This window comes from Canis lupus, chromosome 1 (assembly GCF_003254725.2).
Source record: "Canis lupus dingo isolate Sandy chromosome 1, ASM325472v2, whole genome shotgun sequence".
NCBI lineage: Eukaryota > Metazoa > Chordata > Mammalia > Carnivora > Canidae > Canis > Canis lupus.
In genome coordinates this window covers 7,757,827-7,772,008 of record NC_064243.1, presented here as the reverse complement: position 1 = coordinate 7,772,008, position 14,182 = coordinate 7,757,827, and the positions used below count along the sequence as shown (strand labels likewise).

The 14,182-nt window shown below is 42.0% G+C and overlaps 1 protein-coding gene and 1 long non-coding RNA gene across 2 annotated transcripts; both read right to left on the bottom strand.

The window, feature by feature from the left end:
* Positions 1 to 1,156: 1,156 nt before the first annotated feature.
* Positions 1,157 to 6,617, bottom strand: LOC112643984 (uncharacterized). Its single transcript, XR_003126028.3, has 3 exons — positions 3,667 to 6,617; positions 1,916 to 2,100; positions 1,157 to 1,605 (listed from the first exon to the last, which is right to left on the bottom strand). It is a non-coding gene; the product is annotated as an uncharacterized LOC112643984 (long non-coding RNA).
* A 1,076-nt stretch (positions 6,618 to 7,693) lies between these two features.
* LOC112643983 (dnaJ homolog subfamily A member 1-like) lies at positions 7,694 to 13,265 on the bottom strand. The gene is made up of 3 exons (XM_049111941.1): positions 12,766 to 13,265; positions 12,185 to 12,269; positions 7,694 to 8,005 (listed from the first exon to the last, which is right to left on the bottom strand). Exons 1-3 carry the CDS (start codon positions 13,021 to 13,023, stop codon positions 7,998 to 8,000), a joined length of 351 nt encoding a protein of 116 aa, XP_048967898.1. The 5' UTR covers positions 13,024 to 13,265; the 3' UTR covers positions 7,694 to 7,997.
* Between the last annotated feature and the right edge of the window lie 917 nt (positions 13,266 to 14,182).

The window sequence follows — 14,182 nt, the reverse complement described above, 5'->3', positions numbered from 1 at the left end:
TTGCAGGAGGGCATTGCAGTAACCGGTACCAGGCGTGGCTGGTGCGGGAGCAAGGAGTGCAGGCCTGTGATGGAAGCCCTGATGCCTCCCTAGGGCTGGGTCTGCTCAGGGAGCTTGCTGCCAGTTCTCCATGGAGAGAGAGAACCCGTCTTAGGGAGAAAGTTAAACGTTGGCCACCCCCCACCCTCCATCAGGGCCTCTCCAGCTCCCTGGGTGCCCTTTGCAGTGTCTGCCTGTATCCTGGGATGGTGGCATGAACTGGGGTGTGTAGGAGGCTCATGGTGGGACTGACTAATGCTGTTTCCATTGGTCTAATCCTGAGAGGCCACCTCGTCCAGAACTTCTTAGGAATAGCATTCTAATCAGTCCCGAAAGTGGCTTTGGCTTTAGGAGGCTTCCTGTCCCCTTCACATCTAGTACCAGCCCCTCCCTCAGAGCAGACGTGTTAAGGAGAAGTACCTGGTGAAGGTCAGCAAAGGCCGGAATGCGGTGCCCGCATGCCCCGCCGCCTCCGCGTGTCCCTGCTCCGCGGGCAAGCACCGGTCCTGTCCCCGCAGTCCCTCCCACGGAGCGCCCTGCGATGGATCTGGCCGCCTCGGGTCAGGATCTTGAGCAGGGTTTGGCAGGATCGCAATGACTTTTGATTACCTCCTATAACACCGAGTGCAACTGCAAAATATATTTAGCTCTCTGAGGTTGGTGGAAATAGTCGGAGATATTTTTGGAGACATTGCCCCTTGCTGGGGGCCCTCAAAGCCCTGGGCAGGAGGGAGCCCTTGCAGCATGGGCGTAGGGCAGGGCACCGCCGGGGTGCACCTGCACCCAGCTGGCTGCAGGCCGCACGGGACAGGGTCTGCAACCGAAGCTGGAACAGGAGCTAGGCCGAGGGGACGCCCGCGGTGGCTGAGGGGCGTCCCAGCGCAGCCCCTGGGCGGCGCAGAAACCCGCTCGTCTGAGCTCAGAGTTCCCCGCAAAGTGGTGGCCACGTGCAGTCTCCAAGGTGACTCAGTACAACTGGGTCAGTAGCAGAAAACACGAGAGAGCTCGCCGCTGCACCTGCCGTTGGGACCGGGTGCTGGGGGGCACCCGCTTCCTCTCCAGGCCCGGCTCATTTCCTCCATCGTCAGCCAACATTTTGGCTGCCCTGTGCGGCAGAGGTGGGGGTGATCCGGGGTTTATCCAGGCCCGCCCAGGGCAGCTCTGTTCTTTCCTTCCTCTTGCCGGGGTCGGCGGTAGCAAGGGACAGTGCACTGGGTTCAAAGCACCGAGGGCAGCCCAAGGGCCTTTTTGTCCTGACCCCCGGCCTGAGGAGACAGAATGGCCAGGTGGGAGTTGTAGATTGATTGGTTTGATTTGATATTTTTAATTCGTGAAAGATACAGAGAGAGGCAGAGGCAGAGGCAGAGGGAGAAGCAGGCCCCCTGCAGGGAGCTCGATGCAGGACTCGATCCCAGGACCCCAGCATCAGGACCTGAGCCCAAGGCAGACGCTCAACGGCTGAGCCACCAGGCGTCCTGGGAGTTGTAGCTTTAGATGTAGCCCAGCTGGTGTCCTCCAGTGGATGGGATCGTCATGCTAGGAAACAAGACGTCTAGTCAGGCGAACCTGGAGGGGATTAGAGGGCTTTGGAAAGAAAGCACAAATTCCCCCGGGGGTCTCGAGGACCCCTGGGTCGGTCAGTCTGGCTTCACCACTTGGCTCTCAGGTGTGTTTCGGCGACAGAGGACACAGCAGCATCTGCTGGTCTTTGGTTTAGTGCACATACTGCACTCTGGGGGATGAAGCCGGCGTGATAAGCCCCCAGCGGCAGGCTCCCTGGATCAGAACATGCTGAGTACTGCTCTGCCGACCCCCAAGTTCTTCTTGGAACTCCGGATCCCCCCAAGAAGCCATGAGCTCAATGCATTCCGCCCACCTGTGTGCTGCTGATGGTCACGGCACGGTGCTGTTCACAGGCAGGTGGGAAGGTGGTAGCTGCTTGTTCCCTGTTGTCCAGCACGGCACAGCTTTGCAAAACACACACAACCGTGGAATTCTGGAATTAAGGAGGCAGCTCCAGCCTGGGAGAAATGCTCACCCCTGCCAACCTGAGGGGTTCCACTGTGTGGAAAATAAAGGGGTAATGGCATCATTTCCTGATCAGATATTCTCCATCACTTTAAATGCTTTCTGTGACTTTGGCTGTCAGAATCACAGAATGTCTGCTAGAGTCGTAAGTTTAACACATTCACAAAGTGCCTACTAGACACCGGGTACTCTACAAGCCTGGTTTTATCAGGAAAAAATTAAATAACTGGGCTTGGCCACCAGGAAAATCTGAAATACATCAATGGAATAGTGCGCTTTTCATTTCTTGAGGACGTATTCAAAGAAAGTATGGCTATGGCTTTCCCAAAACACAGTGAGAAATGATTAATCAACAGGTAAACTGAGGAATGGAGAGAAACTCAGAGCTCTTTATGTATTCTTTAGTGTTCAGTGACTTAGGAAACATCCACACTTAGGGTACAGTTTCCATTAACTTGCTATTTTGTGTTGTGTGGTCATTCTCATTTTTTTCTGTATTTTTTTAAAACTTTCCTCTATTTGTTGGTCATTGCTCCTGGATGATTTTTTTTTTTTTTTAGTTGACTCTGGTTAATGGTTTAATGGAATTTAAAAGTTCATATCAAAAGGAAGTATTTTTCTCTCTTATCCTGTTTGTGATCTAATACCTACTTCAGCATTTCTGTGTGAGAAAAACAGGCACTGTAGAAATGAATAGGTAACAAATTGGCTCATTATGTGAGGACAAAGCTTAAAAAGAAATGATTGAGTTGCATTAATTAAATATGAATCATTGCTATGAAAATGAATCCAAAGGAAGCCATTGTTAGGAATCTCCTGGGAACCTGCTCTTCAGAAAATATGTGTGAAAAGAGCCAGAATCCAGTGTGGAGGAAACTGTCTCTTTATGGAGACTACTTGTTGTACGGGTATTTTGAAAAGCTAAATTGACTTGTTATAGAGTTATTTAAATCTATAAATCTAAACTCAGTCTGAGTTCTCCAAAAATATCACGGATGCATGAAGCTACTAAACGGGTGTGCCATAGCGTGGTGGGCTAAAAATTTTGAAGGCATCGGGACTATAAATATTCTTACTGTTTTGAATGGTTGAAATAGCTTCTAGTATTTGTAGTTATGGTGCATGAGGCTCATTCAAATACGAAGAATATGAAGATTCGGAAGGGGTTACTTAGGATTGCTGAGATGCGTGCATGTATGGGTAATTACCTAAATGGCAGTAAAATACTCTGGCCCGCTGTAATTGTTTTGACTTTGGCAGCATTTTACTGTAAAAAGTAGTCAAATGAATTACCACTTACAGTTTTCATTGACTCTTTGGGGGGAAAAAGACAAGTCTCTTTATTGCTATTGATATTTTACTTCTTTGGATGAAATATTTCTTACGCTATCAAGTACCCTCAGATATAAATTCAGAGGAAAACCTTGTTAGTTCATTTAAAGATCAATCCATTTTTCAAATTTATAGAGTATCCATACATTTGGCGATAGATTTAGGATAAAATAAATGAAGCTAAACAACCAAACAAATCTTCATATATTTTTATTTAAAATCTGAGAGGGAGTTATTTTTCTTACTGTACTCTCACTTTCTGCCCACCTGGATGTTCTGGTTTAACTCTGCTTCTTGAGCTGAGGTTTTCTGTTGTTTAATAAGCTACCTCCAGTCCAGCAGCATCAAGCAGCATGCATTGGCGACCTTGGTTCTGAAGGGCACTGTGCTGGTCTCTCCACTCAGGGTCTCACAGAGCTGGAAGCAAAAAAAACAGCCAGAGGAAAGCCCGGATCCTCTTCCAACCTCAGTGATTCTTGGCAGAATTAACTTCCTTCTCGGGCTTTCCTTGCGGCCCTCTCCATTTGGAGCCGGCAAAGTTCCTGTCTTACTTGTGCTTTGGGATGTTGTCTGCCTTTTTCTGACTCCCACCTCCTCAACAGGGAGAAAGCTCTGCTTTCAAGGGCTCCACTTGGCTATTCCAAGGTGATCTTCCTACTTGAAGGTCAGTTGATGAATAACCTAATGGAATCTTTGGCCATGTGACTCATGGACTTGACACCAGTGGAGGAGGGTCCCCCGGTTCCAAATCTGCCTATCAGACTGTGGTTGTCAGTTTGGTGCTTTTTGAATGAATGTCTTTGGGGTCACATATGTAGCTAACTTTTATGAATTGCCCGTAACTACTCAACTAGAAGGGATTTTCACTGTTTTCTATATAAATTATATAACTTACTTATTATGTTACTTAAATCATTTAAATACTGATTTGGTTTTGTCTACTTGCGTTAGGCTTTGGACTTGGTTTAGGATCTTCTAGTATCAGCTTATTTCTGCCCGTTCCTCCTTGTATCTCCTATACTTTTTGCTGTATGATATTGGAACCATGTCTTCATGCTGAATTGTACCTTTTGGAATTTGTGATAGTTGTCTTTGCTTTACTATTTGTTTGTCTGATCTTGCTATTTTTGGCTGTGTATTTTATGAGCTCTTTTTATAAGATCATGATTTCTCTCTCACTTTTTTTCTCTGTCTTTGGTTTTGTTTTGCTCAACCTTTTCAGTTCCATTTAGATTTTTCTTCCATATACAATTGTTTTTGCTTTGGAACCAGACAAAAATTCTTCTTTAAGTAGTTGGGTTTGGCTCATTTACATTTACTTAAATGACAGAGAAGTTTGGTCTTAGTTTTTTAGTATTATATATTTTCTGGCTTTATCGATATTAAAAAGCATTTTACTAGGAAGTCTCTACTACTCTGCATTTCTGTTGTGTGTGTGTGTGTGTGTTGTGTAGTATTTCTGATGGTATAAGGCTTGTATGTCTGTGGTTCCGTTTCAAGGTGTGTTAAATTTCTCATACAATTCTGGTGCAGATTTTTCTGTTCTTTGGCAACATTTTTTTCTTCTGCTGAGTGTTATTCATTTGTTAATAACAGATTTAAACATACCTTTTATTTTCTATTATTGTATCTTTGCATTGATATTGTGCCAGTTCCCTGTATTTTATGTAACTTTGAATGAATTGGCCTTTCCGGGACCACCTACTTACAAGTTTCCTGTGGGGTATTAGATAAACCAGAGCAGAATTCCATTCTAGTTGCTTTTCTTTCCCTCTGCTTTGGAAAATGATTTATCTGTGGCCAAATCTCATTGGGTTTTCAAACAAAACTGTATCCAATGGGGCCTTTTTTTTTTTTTTTTTTTTTTTTTGGCAGCTCGATGTACATCTCACAACCATGGTGACAAAAATGGGGTATAACCCTTGCCATGATCCTGTGTTCACACTTTTGAAAGAGTACTGTCTGTGTTCTCTGAGCTATATTGCCTTCTGCATTACTCCCATCCTATCTTGAGATTTCTTTCCAGTTCTTACCTGTAATCTGGGGTCTACAGTTTATATGAGTCTCCTTGTATCCCTGAAAATGGATATCTAGGAGAAGGAAAGATCCAAGAGATCCTTGCTGATTTATGAGCTATGTTCATACTGGCATGATAGTAGAGGGAAGGGAGGTGTCTGGAGTTTTAAAATTTTGGGTATAGTTCTTTGTGCAAAGAAGGCAAATCTTTTCTCCCTGACTGGGGTTCTTATTTGTAGTAGAGATTACGGTTTTTATGTAGTTACATTTATCCATTTTCCCTTTATTGTTTCTCTGCTTTCTATCTGTTTAAGGTAGGTTCCTGGCTTTCCCTGAGGTTATAAACAATTCCCCTGTTTTCTCCTCTGCTACCAGAGGGTTTTTTTTTTTTTTCACATTTAGCCTTTTAATATGATGAAAATTAAAATGTGATTAATGTGATGCAGGGATCTAAATTTAATTTTTTTGTGTAATTTATAGCTGATTGTTCCAACACTTCATGGGCAAATTGAATAGTACATCCTTCCCCACTACTTTGAAATGCCACCTTTTAATACTTTCAGCCCTAAATAGCTGGGATTGCTTATGAATATTTTCATTGGTTCTATTGATCTATCTATCATTTCTGGTATCTTTACTCCTGCTGTTTAATTTTCTATAGTTTTATTTATATCAAGGAAGTATCTCTTCTTTTGTTAAAATTCTTTGCTATTCAAGTTGTATTTTTCTTTTACATGTCTTTTAGCATCAACTTGTCAGGTTTTGAAGAGTTCTAAAAGCATTAGGATAGGTTACTGAATTTCTACTGAATGTATTAATTAAGAGAAATGATCAGCAGTATTGGTATTGAGTCATGTCATAGAGGAATGGCCTTCTTGCTTTATTTATTCAGTCGGCCTTACAGAAACATTTCAGAGCATTATCCTCTAGATCTTCCACATTTCTTGAGAAATTTATTTCTAAGTGTTTTGTAATTTAAAAAAAATTATGGCTCTTGTGAACAGAATTTTTTGTTGTATTGGTCATGTGGTCATTGCAAATATGAAGGAATGGTATCAATTTTCCTTTTGGTAATTGTTCGCAACCATTTGTATGGTTTCAGTGTTACTCATGTGATTTTTCAGAGCTAGAATGTTTCCATGCCACTTCTCTATATCTTACCATTTAAGAGTTAGCTAAAATTCTAGTGTCCTTCACCGGTGTCTTACCTGAAAACTGTTTTCCTTGACAATTTCCCTCTTCTTTGGAAAGACTTGCACCCTGTTGACACGGGGTATTCGTGCTATCTTTATTGTGTCATGCATGTTTTGTTTTCTTTCCAGATTATAAACTGCATAACAATGACCAGATTTCAAAATTATTCTCTTTACACACATGATTTTGTGATGAGATTGTGATTATCAGTAGTTACTTCATCTACTAACAATTCTTACACCCATATAACTGCTGTTACTTTAGCATGTTAATGATTGTATTAGTTCTTGGGATTCTAAAGAGATTTGCAAAAAAACACATGCTTTTAAAAATAATCTACCTTTTCCAGGTTTTGCTGAATCAATCAATGATAATAACCCAGGATAATCATTCCTTAGCTTCACAGTGGCTTTTATGGGAAGAAGTTTGAAATGCGAGCAGAATTTTCAGAAGTCCATCTTTTTAACCACACATTCTCATCTAGAAAAAGTGAACAAGAGTCACGTATTGGAAGCTATTGAATTGCCTATGCAGTGTCATTGGTCCTGGATGTGATCCACCCTGGAGCATTTGTTCTCATAAGCAGAGGAGGTTTGTGAGTCGGAGATGAGGAGGCCAGATATTGCCCATTACTGTTATTTACATTCACGCTGGAATTGAATTGGTTTCCTGTTTCTTTTCACCTAATAATATTTACATTGTAGAAATAAACTGGCAATAAACTTTCTTGACCATTTTTAATCCAGCCTGTGAATTCTGCTTTCTCTGGAAAGAGAATGGCTGTGTGGTTGATTTTGTAACCTCTTGCCCCATTCCTCCTCCTGCCCCTGCTTCATGCTCGCATTTCCAGGCAGTTCTCTGTGCTGAGATGCTTGCCTGCATCACCTGCTCAGCTGGCTGCTTCTAGGTGACTGCATATTTGCATTATATTACACTGGGGGGATTAATTACCCAGTCCAAGCCTATAAAGAGTCTGGAAGAATATAAAATGCTTTGGTGCAGGCTTAGCAGAAGGGATGTTTGAATCAGCTTCTCGTCATTAAAATGGTGGGGTTAGAAATCACACTTTATATGAGATTGTAAGTGACTTTAAGATGTGTTTCTTTATTTTCTTGTGGAGGGATCATGAATATCTCATTCTGGTTCACTTTACGGGCATAAGGAATGTAAAATTAAATCCTTCAAATTGCGATTCATATGTACGTGTAAATGTATCATCTTCAGGAAGGTCCAGGCCCCGATTTTTATATCTCGGAAGCTTTTTTCTTACCGCAGGCACAAGCTAATCACAAGACCATGGAGAGGTGGGTTACATTAAAGGTTGGCGGAAGAATCCCAGAGGGTACCTGGCACATTCTTACAGGAGACTTGAAAAATAGAGGAGAATGTCATTCATCTGGAAGAGAAAAAAAGAAATAAAAATCTCTTGACTATATATTCCAACCCTGTGTTAATGACTAGGAAACCCATCATTTAGGTGTTCTCCATGGATACACCCCCAAAGGAGTTGTATGAGTTTGTGGGTAATCAAAATATTTTGTATAATATTTTCATTTTAGAATCAGACTCTGGTGTGAATTTTATGCCTTGGCTTGATGAGCACACAGGAGCTTGGGCTTGAAATTTGCATACTCTCGGATGCTCATGCTGGGCCTTGTAACTGAGATTTACAAATATTCCTTTTCAGCTAGGCAGCCAGAAGGATGAGCTCCTGGAAGTATAGCTTGGGGAAAAAGAAAAAAAATCCTACATGACACATGATGAGAAGGACTAACAGTTTTCTTCAGCGGCCACACCACACAGGGAGTTTTGCATGCCTGTCGGGTTAAATAGAGACCAAAACAAATGAGTGAGCTGAGCACATGGGGTGATCAGTAATTCTCTTGCATCCGAACGCCTGTGCCTGGCAAGAGCCCCAGTATTGAACTGCATGCTACTTGGCCATATAACTCTTCCTCTTAATTGTCATGTTTATTTTTTTCAAGACTGGTGCAACCTCATTATTATGCTGCTTGTTCTTTGATCCTTCTACTTGAAGGCCTCTCTAGATACTCCTCAGCTATGGGCATTCATGGATGGAGAAGTAGTTCTTTCTCACAAATGGTGGAATAACTAGGCCGGGGTAGGGGAGGAAGAGGTCTGTATTGGAAGCCGTGGATCTGCATGTGTTCAGGCAGGAGTCCCTGGGACAGTGATGCTCCCTACAAGGGTTTCCGTGGACTTCTGAGTAACTGGAGGAAAGGCTGCTGGGCCACCAAAGGGAACAGGGTCCACTCTGGAACAACCAGCATTGTCCAGAAGTGAGATGGGAAAAGTTACAGGTACAAAAGGGCTTTCCTCTTGTTCTTTTAAGCCAGTTCTGAGCTTTGATACAGGCTTTGCTGTCAGAGATTTTGTTAGTAGTCCAAAGGAAAGTCCTATATTTGCCTAGGATAAAAATGAAGCTTCCTGTTAAGGACACAGAGTTCTGTGTTCTCATCAAGCACCTGGTGATCTGATTCTTTTCAACTTGGCTCTCTGGACTACTATTTCTGGAAGCCAGAACCATCTCAATAGGGTCCTAAGCTGTCCTAACTCAGTGTGGAAGGCTACACTACTTTGATTTTCCCCAACCACTTTTCCAGGTGGGAGCTGGTGGGAGCCCAAGGAGGAGTCCATACTTTCTCATTAGATATAAAATACCTTGTTACCTTGTGCTCAGTCTGACATGCAAATGTGATAGGTCATCCTCATTGAAATAGTTGATGGCATCAGACCGGGAGCATCTATGTTAAAATCACATCTGGTTTATCTGTGTTTCCCCTGGTGCTTCACACATAGCAAACACCCAATAAAGATTAATTTATAAATACGTAAATCCTCAGATAAAAAGGCATTAGTTATTTTGTGGTGAGTACAAAGCCACTGTAGTAAGTGTGATTTCCATGGAATATATGCAGCAAAATTTGGAACTTTGAGCCTTAGGTCTCTAGGAATAAGAAAACAGTAAATAAAGTGGGCATGTTAGCGTCCACACTATATCTAAAAGTTAAGCTCGACCAGTGTTTTTGAAGGCTAGGTTGGGTGTAAATGAAGACCACCTGAATGAGAACTGGCAAAGGCTGTTTATTCAGTGCTTGCTCGCGCTAGCAAGGGGATGGGCCACCATCATTTGGGCTGAGCAGAAACTCAGAGGCAGGCAGGGGGGATGCTCTATAGGGAAGAGAGGAAGGCTCCCAATATGCCCTGTTTGGAGGGCATCAGCGGGGAGCTGCAGGTGGGCTTTCCTGAAGCAAGGCATCCTATGTGGTGGGTTCCAGGTGCATATTTGGCTTTCTTTGACTGCTATTAGCAAAGCTGTCAATCATAAATCAAGTCCTGGCTTGGGTGGATCACTGCAAGGGTTACTGTTTGGTTTCCTGGACTGTTGCTAGAGATAATGGTCTGACTTCCTACAAGTGTGACTTGCAGAGTAGGCTGGTTTTCTGGTTTGGCTACTGCAGAGAGTGGTTTGGTTTCTTGGACTAGTTGTTGTCTAGGCTGGAGGCTAGAGTTCAATTTCTACATCTGGTCTGACCACCGTCCACTTCTGTATTCAGTCTCTCATAGTTTTGAGGCTGAGACAATAGTGCTGAGAGTCAAAATATTTGAAACGTATGGAAAAACTTTTACATTATAGGAGTAAAATTAGCCGACTCTCTGTTTTTACAGACATACTTCATTTTACTGTGCTTCACTTTAGTGCACTTTGCAGATGCAAGTGAAGGTCTGAGGCAGCCTGGGTGGAGGAAATCTGTCCACAACATGTTTTCCGACAGTGTTTGCTTACTTCAAGTCACATTTTGGTAATTCTCACAATGTTTCAAACTTTTCATTATTATATTTTTGTTATGGTGATCTGTGACCAGGGATTATAACCCACTGAAAGCTCAGATGATGTTTAGCATTTTTTAGCAATAAAATATTTTTAATTTGAGGTATGTACATTTTCAGACAAATGCTGTTGTGCACTTACCAGACTACACTATAGTATAAGCATAACTTATATGTACCAGGGAAACCATCATTTGACCTATTATTGTGATGCGCATTTTGTTGCAATTGTCTGGAACTGAACGTGCAGTGTGTCCATGGTTTGCCTGTATATACAAAAGATCTTTGTGCTCAGAATGCTTTGTAACACTCTTGAAATACAGTGATTCTGACCTTATTTTTTAGGAGCTCTCTAGGCCATCATTAGAAATGTTCTACTGAAAGCAATTCTCCAAAGTGACAGTGAAGAAGTGCAATTTATTTAGCTTTGCAATTAGAGCGATAGTGATTCCTAAGAACAACAAGGATGATAAATCATTCCAGAGCAACATGTGGAGAGATGCAAAAAGCAAGAATAAAAAAACATCCTGGAAGAGAAAGTCAGAAGGGCAGGTGCCCAGAGGTTGCTGCAAAATGAATGAGTACCTGGAAGGTCAGGTGTGCTATCAGACCCCACACCAAGTGGAATTTGAAAAGACCAGTGGAAAATGATAACAGTGTAAGACATAATTACAAGGAAGAGCCTTGATCAGATTAAAATGTGTGTAACAAGAAAGTAGCTTAAAGTCTGAGGCATATCATAAAGCAGATACTTTATCAAGGAAAATGCTAAAATGATAGCATGCTTTGTAGAAAATACAGGTTTTGAATATGGTCATTTGACTAACGATTGAGAGCTTCTCATTATGGAATAGATGAGAATCCTTTTTTTTTTCTAGTGAGAGCTTTGAAGGAGCAAAGCAACTACCAGTTCAGTGATGATCAAAATGACACCAATATAATAGAAGAGGTACACAGAAAATAAACCTCCTCAGGCTTATGGAGCTTTTAATTTCCAACCAGAAAATTGAGCTTATCAGTGGATGCCATTGTCATTATAAGGCCCTTAGTTGCATTTGTGAAATTTCTGGACTAAAAAAATTAGTTGGTGATTCTTATATTTTTGTATCCACCTTATTTCATTTCAATATTGAATTACTTTCAAAGGGGATACTTTATTTTTGGTAAGATATATGAATAAATGAATAACAAATTCAGTCTCATTTTTACTTTAAAATCTTGTCTCTTTAGGTTTCTTCTGGCTGCCATAACAAAAATACCATAGGCGGGGTAGCTTATAAAAAAATGGAATTTTGGGGAGCCTGGGTGACCCAGTCAGTTAAGCATCTGCCTTCAGCTCAGGTCATGATCTCAGGGTCTTGGGCTTGAGTCCTGCATCACTTCCTGCTCAGAGGGAGGTCTGCTTCTCCCTCTGTCTCTCCCCCTCATACTTTTTCACTCATTCTCTCTCTCTCAAATAAAGAAAATTAAAAAAATCTTAAATGATGGATTCTTTTTTTTTCAGTTTTGAAGGTTAGAATTCCAAGATCAGGTGCCTGGAGACCACCTTCTTCCTGGTTCATAGACCACCATCTCACATTGTCCTCACAATATGAGGCAGAAAGTACAAGGGAGCCTTCTGGGGTCTAAAGAGACCTTAACAAAGGTTAAGGGCACTAATCGTATTCATGAGGGCTCCACCCTCATGACCTAATCACTTCTTAAAAATCCCATTTCTAAATACCATCAAACTGGGGATGACCATCACATATGGCTTGGACAGGGACACAGAGATTCAGGCCATGACACTCTCCAAATGTCTTCAAGACCTGGGCAAGAGAAAAACCCCAGATATTAAAATATTATAAATTGTTACAATTATAATTGTTACTATATATATTAAAAGAGATTTGGAAATCTCATTATAACCGTTACTATGTGTAATTTCTTGAACTTTTGTATTTGAGTGTATTCTTCATTTAACTTTTAAAACACTGCCATAGTTGAATATTAGAACAAAAACAGTAACAAGTAGTGAGCTATGATTATAGTCCTTTACTCATTCACAACAGCATATAAAATGCCAGCAGTGCTGTTCACTGGCCCCATCAAGAGGTCTGACACGGAACAGCACCTCTAGGATGATGTTCATTCTCATATGCTTCCCCACTGTAATGGCGCCATCTTTCTTGATTTGGATCCAAGTCCACCAGTCCTATCTGGTCCATTTCATCAATTTCTCCTACTTCTTTCCTCTCAGGTAGGAGTTTTTCCAGCAAAGAGAGAAAGGAGAGGAGGGAGAAAGCCATTCTCAGGCAAGTTTACCTTAAATTCCATGATGAGACAACCCTTCTCATATGGTCTACAATCAATTAGCATGCCTTCATTTAGCACACACTTGATATCTCCGTGCTTGACAATCTGACCTTGCTGAGAGGTGATGACAGTGGTTTGGTTGTCAAGAGTAGATACTGGGTTTTGAAAGCTGCACAGTGCTTCGACCAGCTGTATATGCGTATACATGAATAGGTCTTCTCCTGGCTGAGTAAACAGAGCACGGTCCTTCTGATCTAAAATGATCATAGTATCTCCTGGTTCCAGTCCTGGCTCTTGGTCTCCGTCACCATAGAATGTTATTTTCTGGCCCTCTTTCCTGCCTTTGTCAATATGAACTTCTAGAACCTTCTTCTCTTGAATTATCTTCCTTCCATTGCAGCCTTTACATCAGTCTTTAGGACTGATCCATTCCCCCTGGCCCTGGTGCTTCATGCACACAGGCTGAAGTTACTGAACCATTCTGGTGAATTCTTATTTGTATTCCAGAACCTTGGCAACTGGAACAACATTCTACTGCTCCTTTCTTACCACCTCGGCCTTCACATTTGTCACAAATCACATTCTTTTGCAGAGCTAGGTTTCTTGTTGCACCTGTCGTATAAATCTTCTAAGATTACTGGGAGCTGATGCACAACATTTTTACCTCTCCTTTCTCACTGCATCCTTCCTTCTCCTCCAAAAAATCATATCAAAGATGTCCATGAGGGAGCCCAAACCACCACCCACTCCCATGTTCTTTAATTGCCTATGCTCCTCTGTCATATAATTCCCTTTTCTTTGCATCAGAGAGCACTTCATTAGTTTGAGAAATCTGTTTAGACTTCTGTCCTTCATTTGGATTCTTATCAGAGTGGTAACTGCAGGGCCAGTGTCCTGTAAGCCTTTCTCAATTCTTTCTGGGTGACATCGGGTTTTGACCCCCAAACATCATAGTAAGTGGTTCTTTCACCATTTTCTACAGCTGGTGAGTGGGCTGAGGCCAGTGTGGGGGAGTAGGAATGAATGTGTTGCTGAGCACAGCTTGGGCAGGCCCTGCTCCTCTGCTTTTCACAGCGTGTTCTGGAAAGTTCCTGTTACCATGTGTATTAAAGGAGACTTGGAAAATACAGACACGGAGAGAAAGAAGAAAAAATACTAATACATAATTTTATTCAAATAAAATCTTACTTAAAAAGTCTTGTTTTAAATTTTCTTCCTGTTTTTTCTTGAGTATCATTTGTTTTTTTGTTTTTTGTTTTTTTTGTTTTTTTTTAAAAATTTATTTGTGATAGTCACAGAGAGAGAGAGAGAGAGAGAGAGAGAGAGAGAGAATGAGGCAGAGGGAGAAGCAGGCTCCATACACCGAGAGCCCGACGTGGGACTCGATCCCGGGTCTCCAGGATCGCGCCCTGGGCCAAAGGCAGGC

What these genes read in the sequence shown, in the direction of transcription:
- LOC112643983 (XM_049111941.1), bottom strand. Translation starts at nt 13,023, where the DNA reads ATGATCATTTTAGATCAGAAGGACCGTGCTCTGTTTACTCAGCCAGGA. An exon ending in GTCTCATCATGGAATTTAAG is followed by an intron (nt 12,270 to 12,765) that starts GTAAACTTGCCT and finishes TCTCTTGCCCAG; the next exon opens with GTCTTGAAGACATTTGGAGA.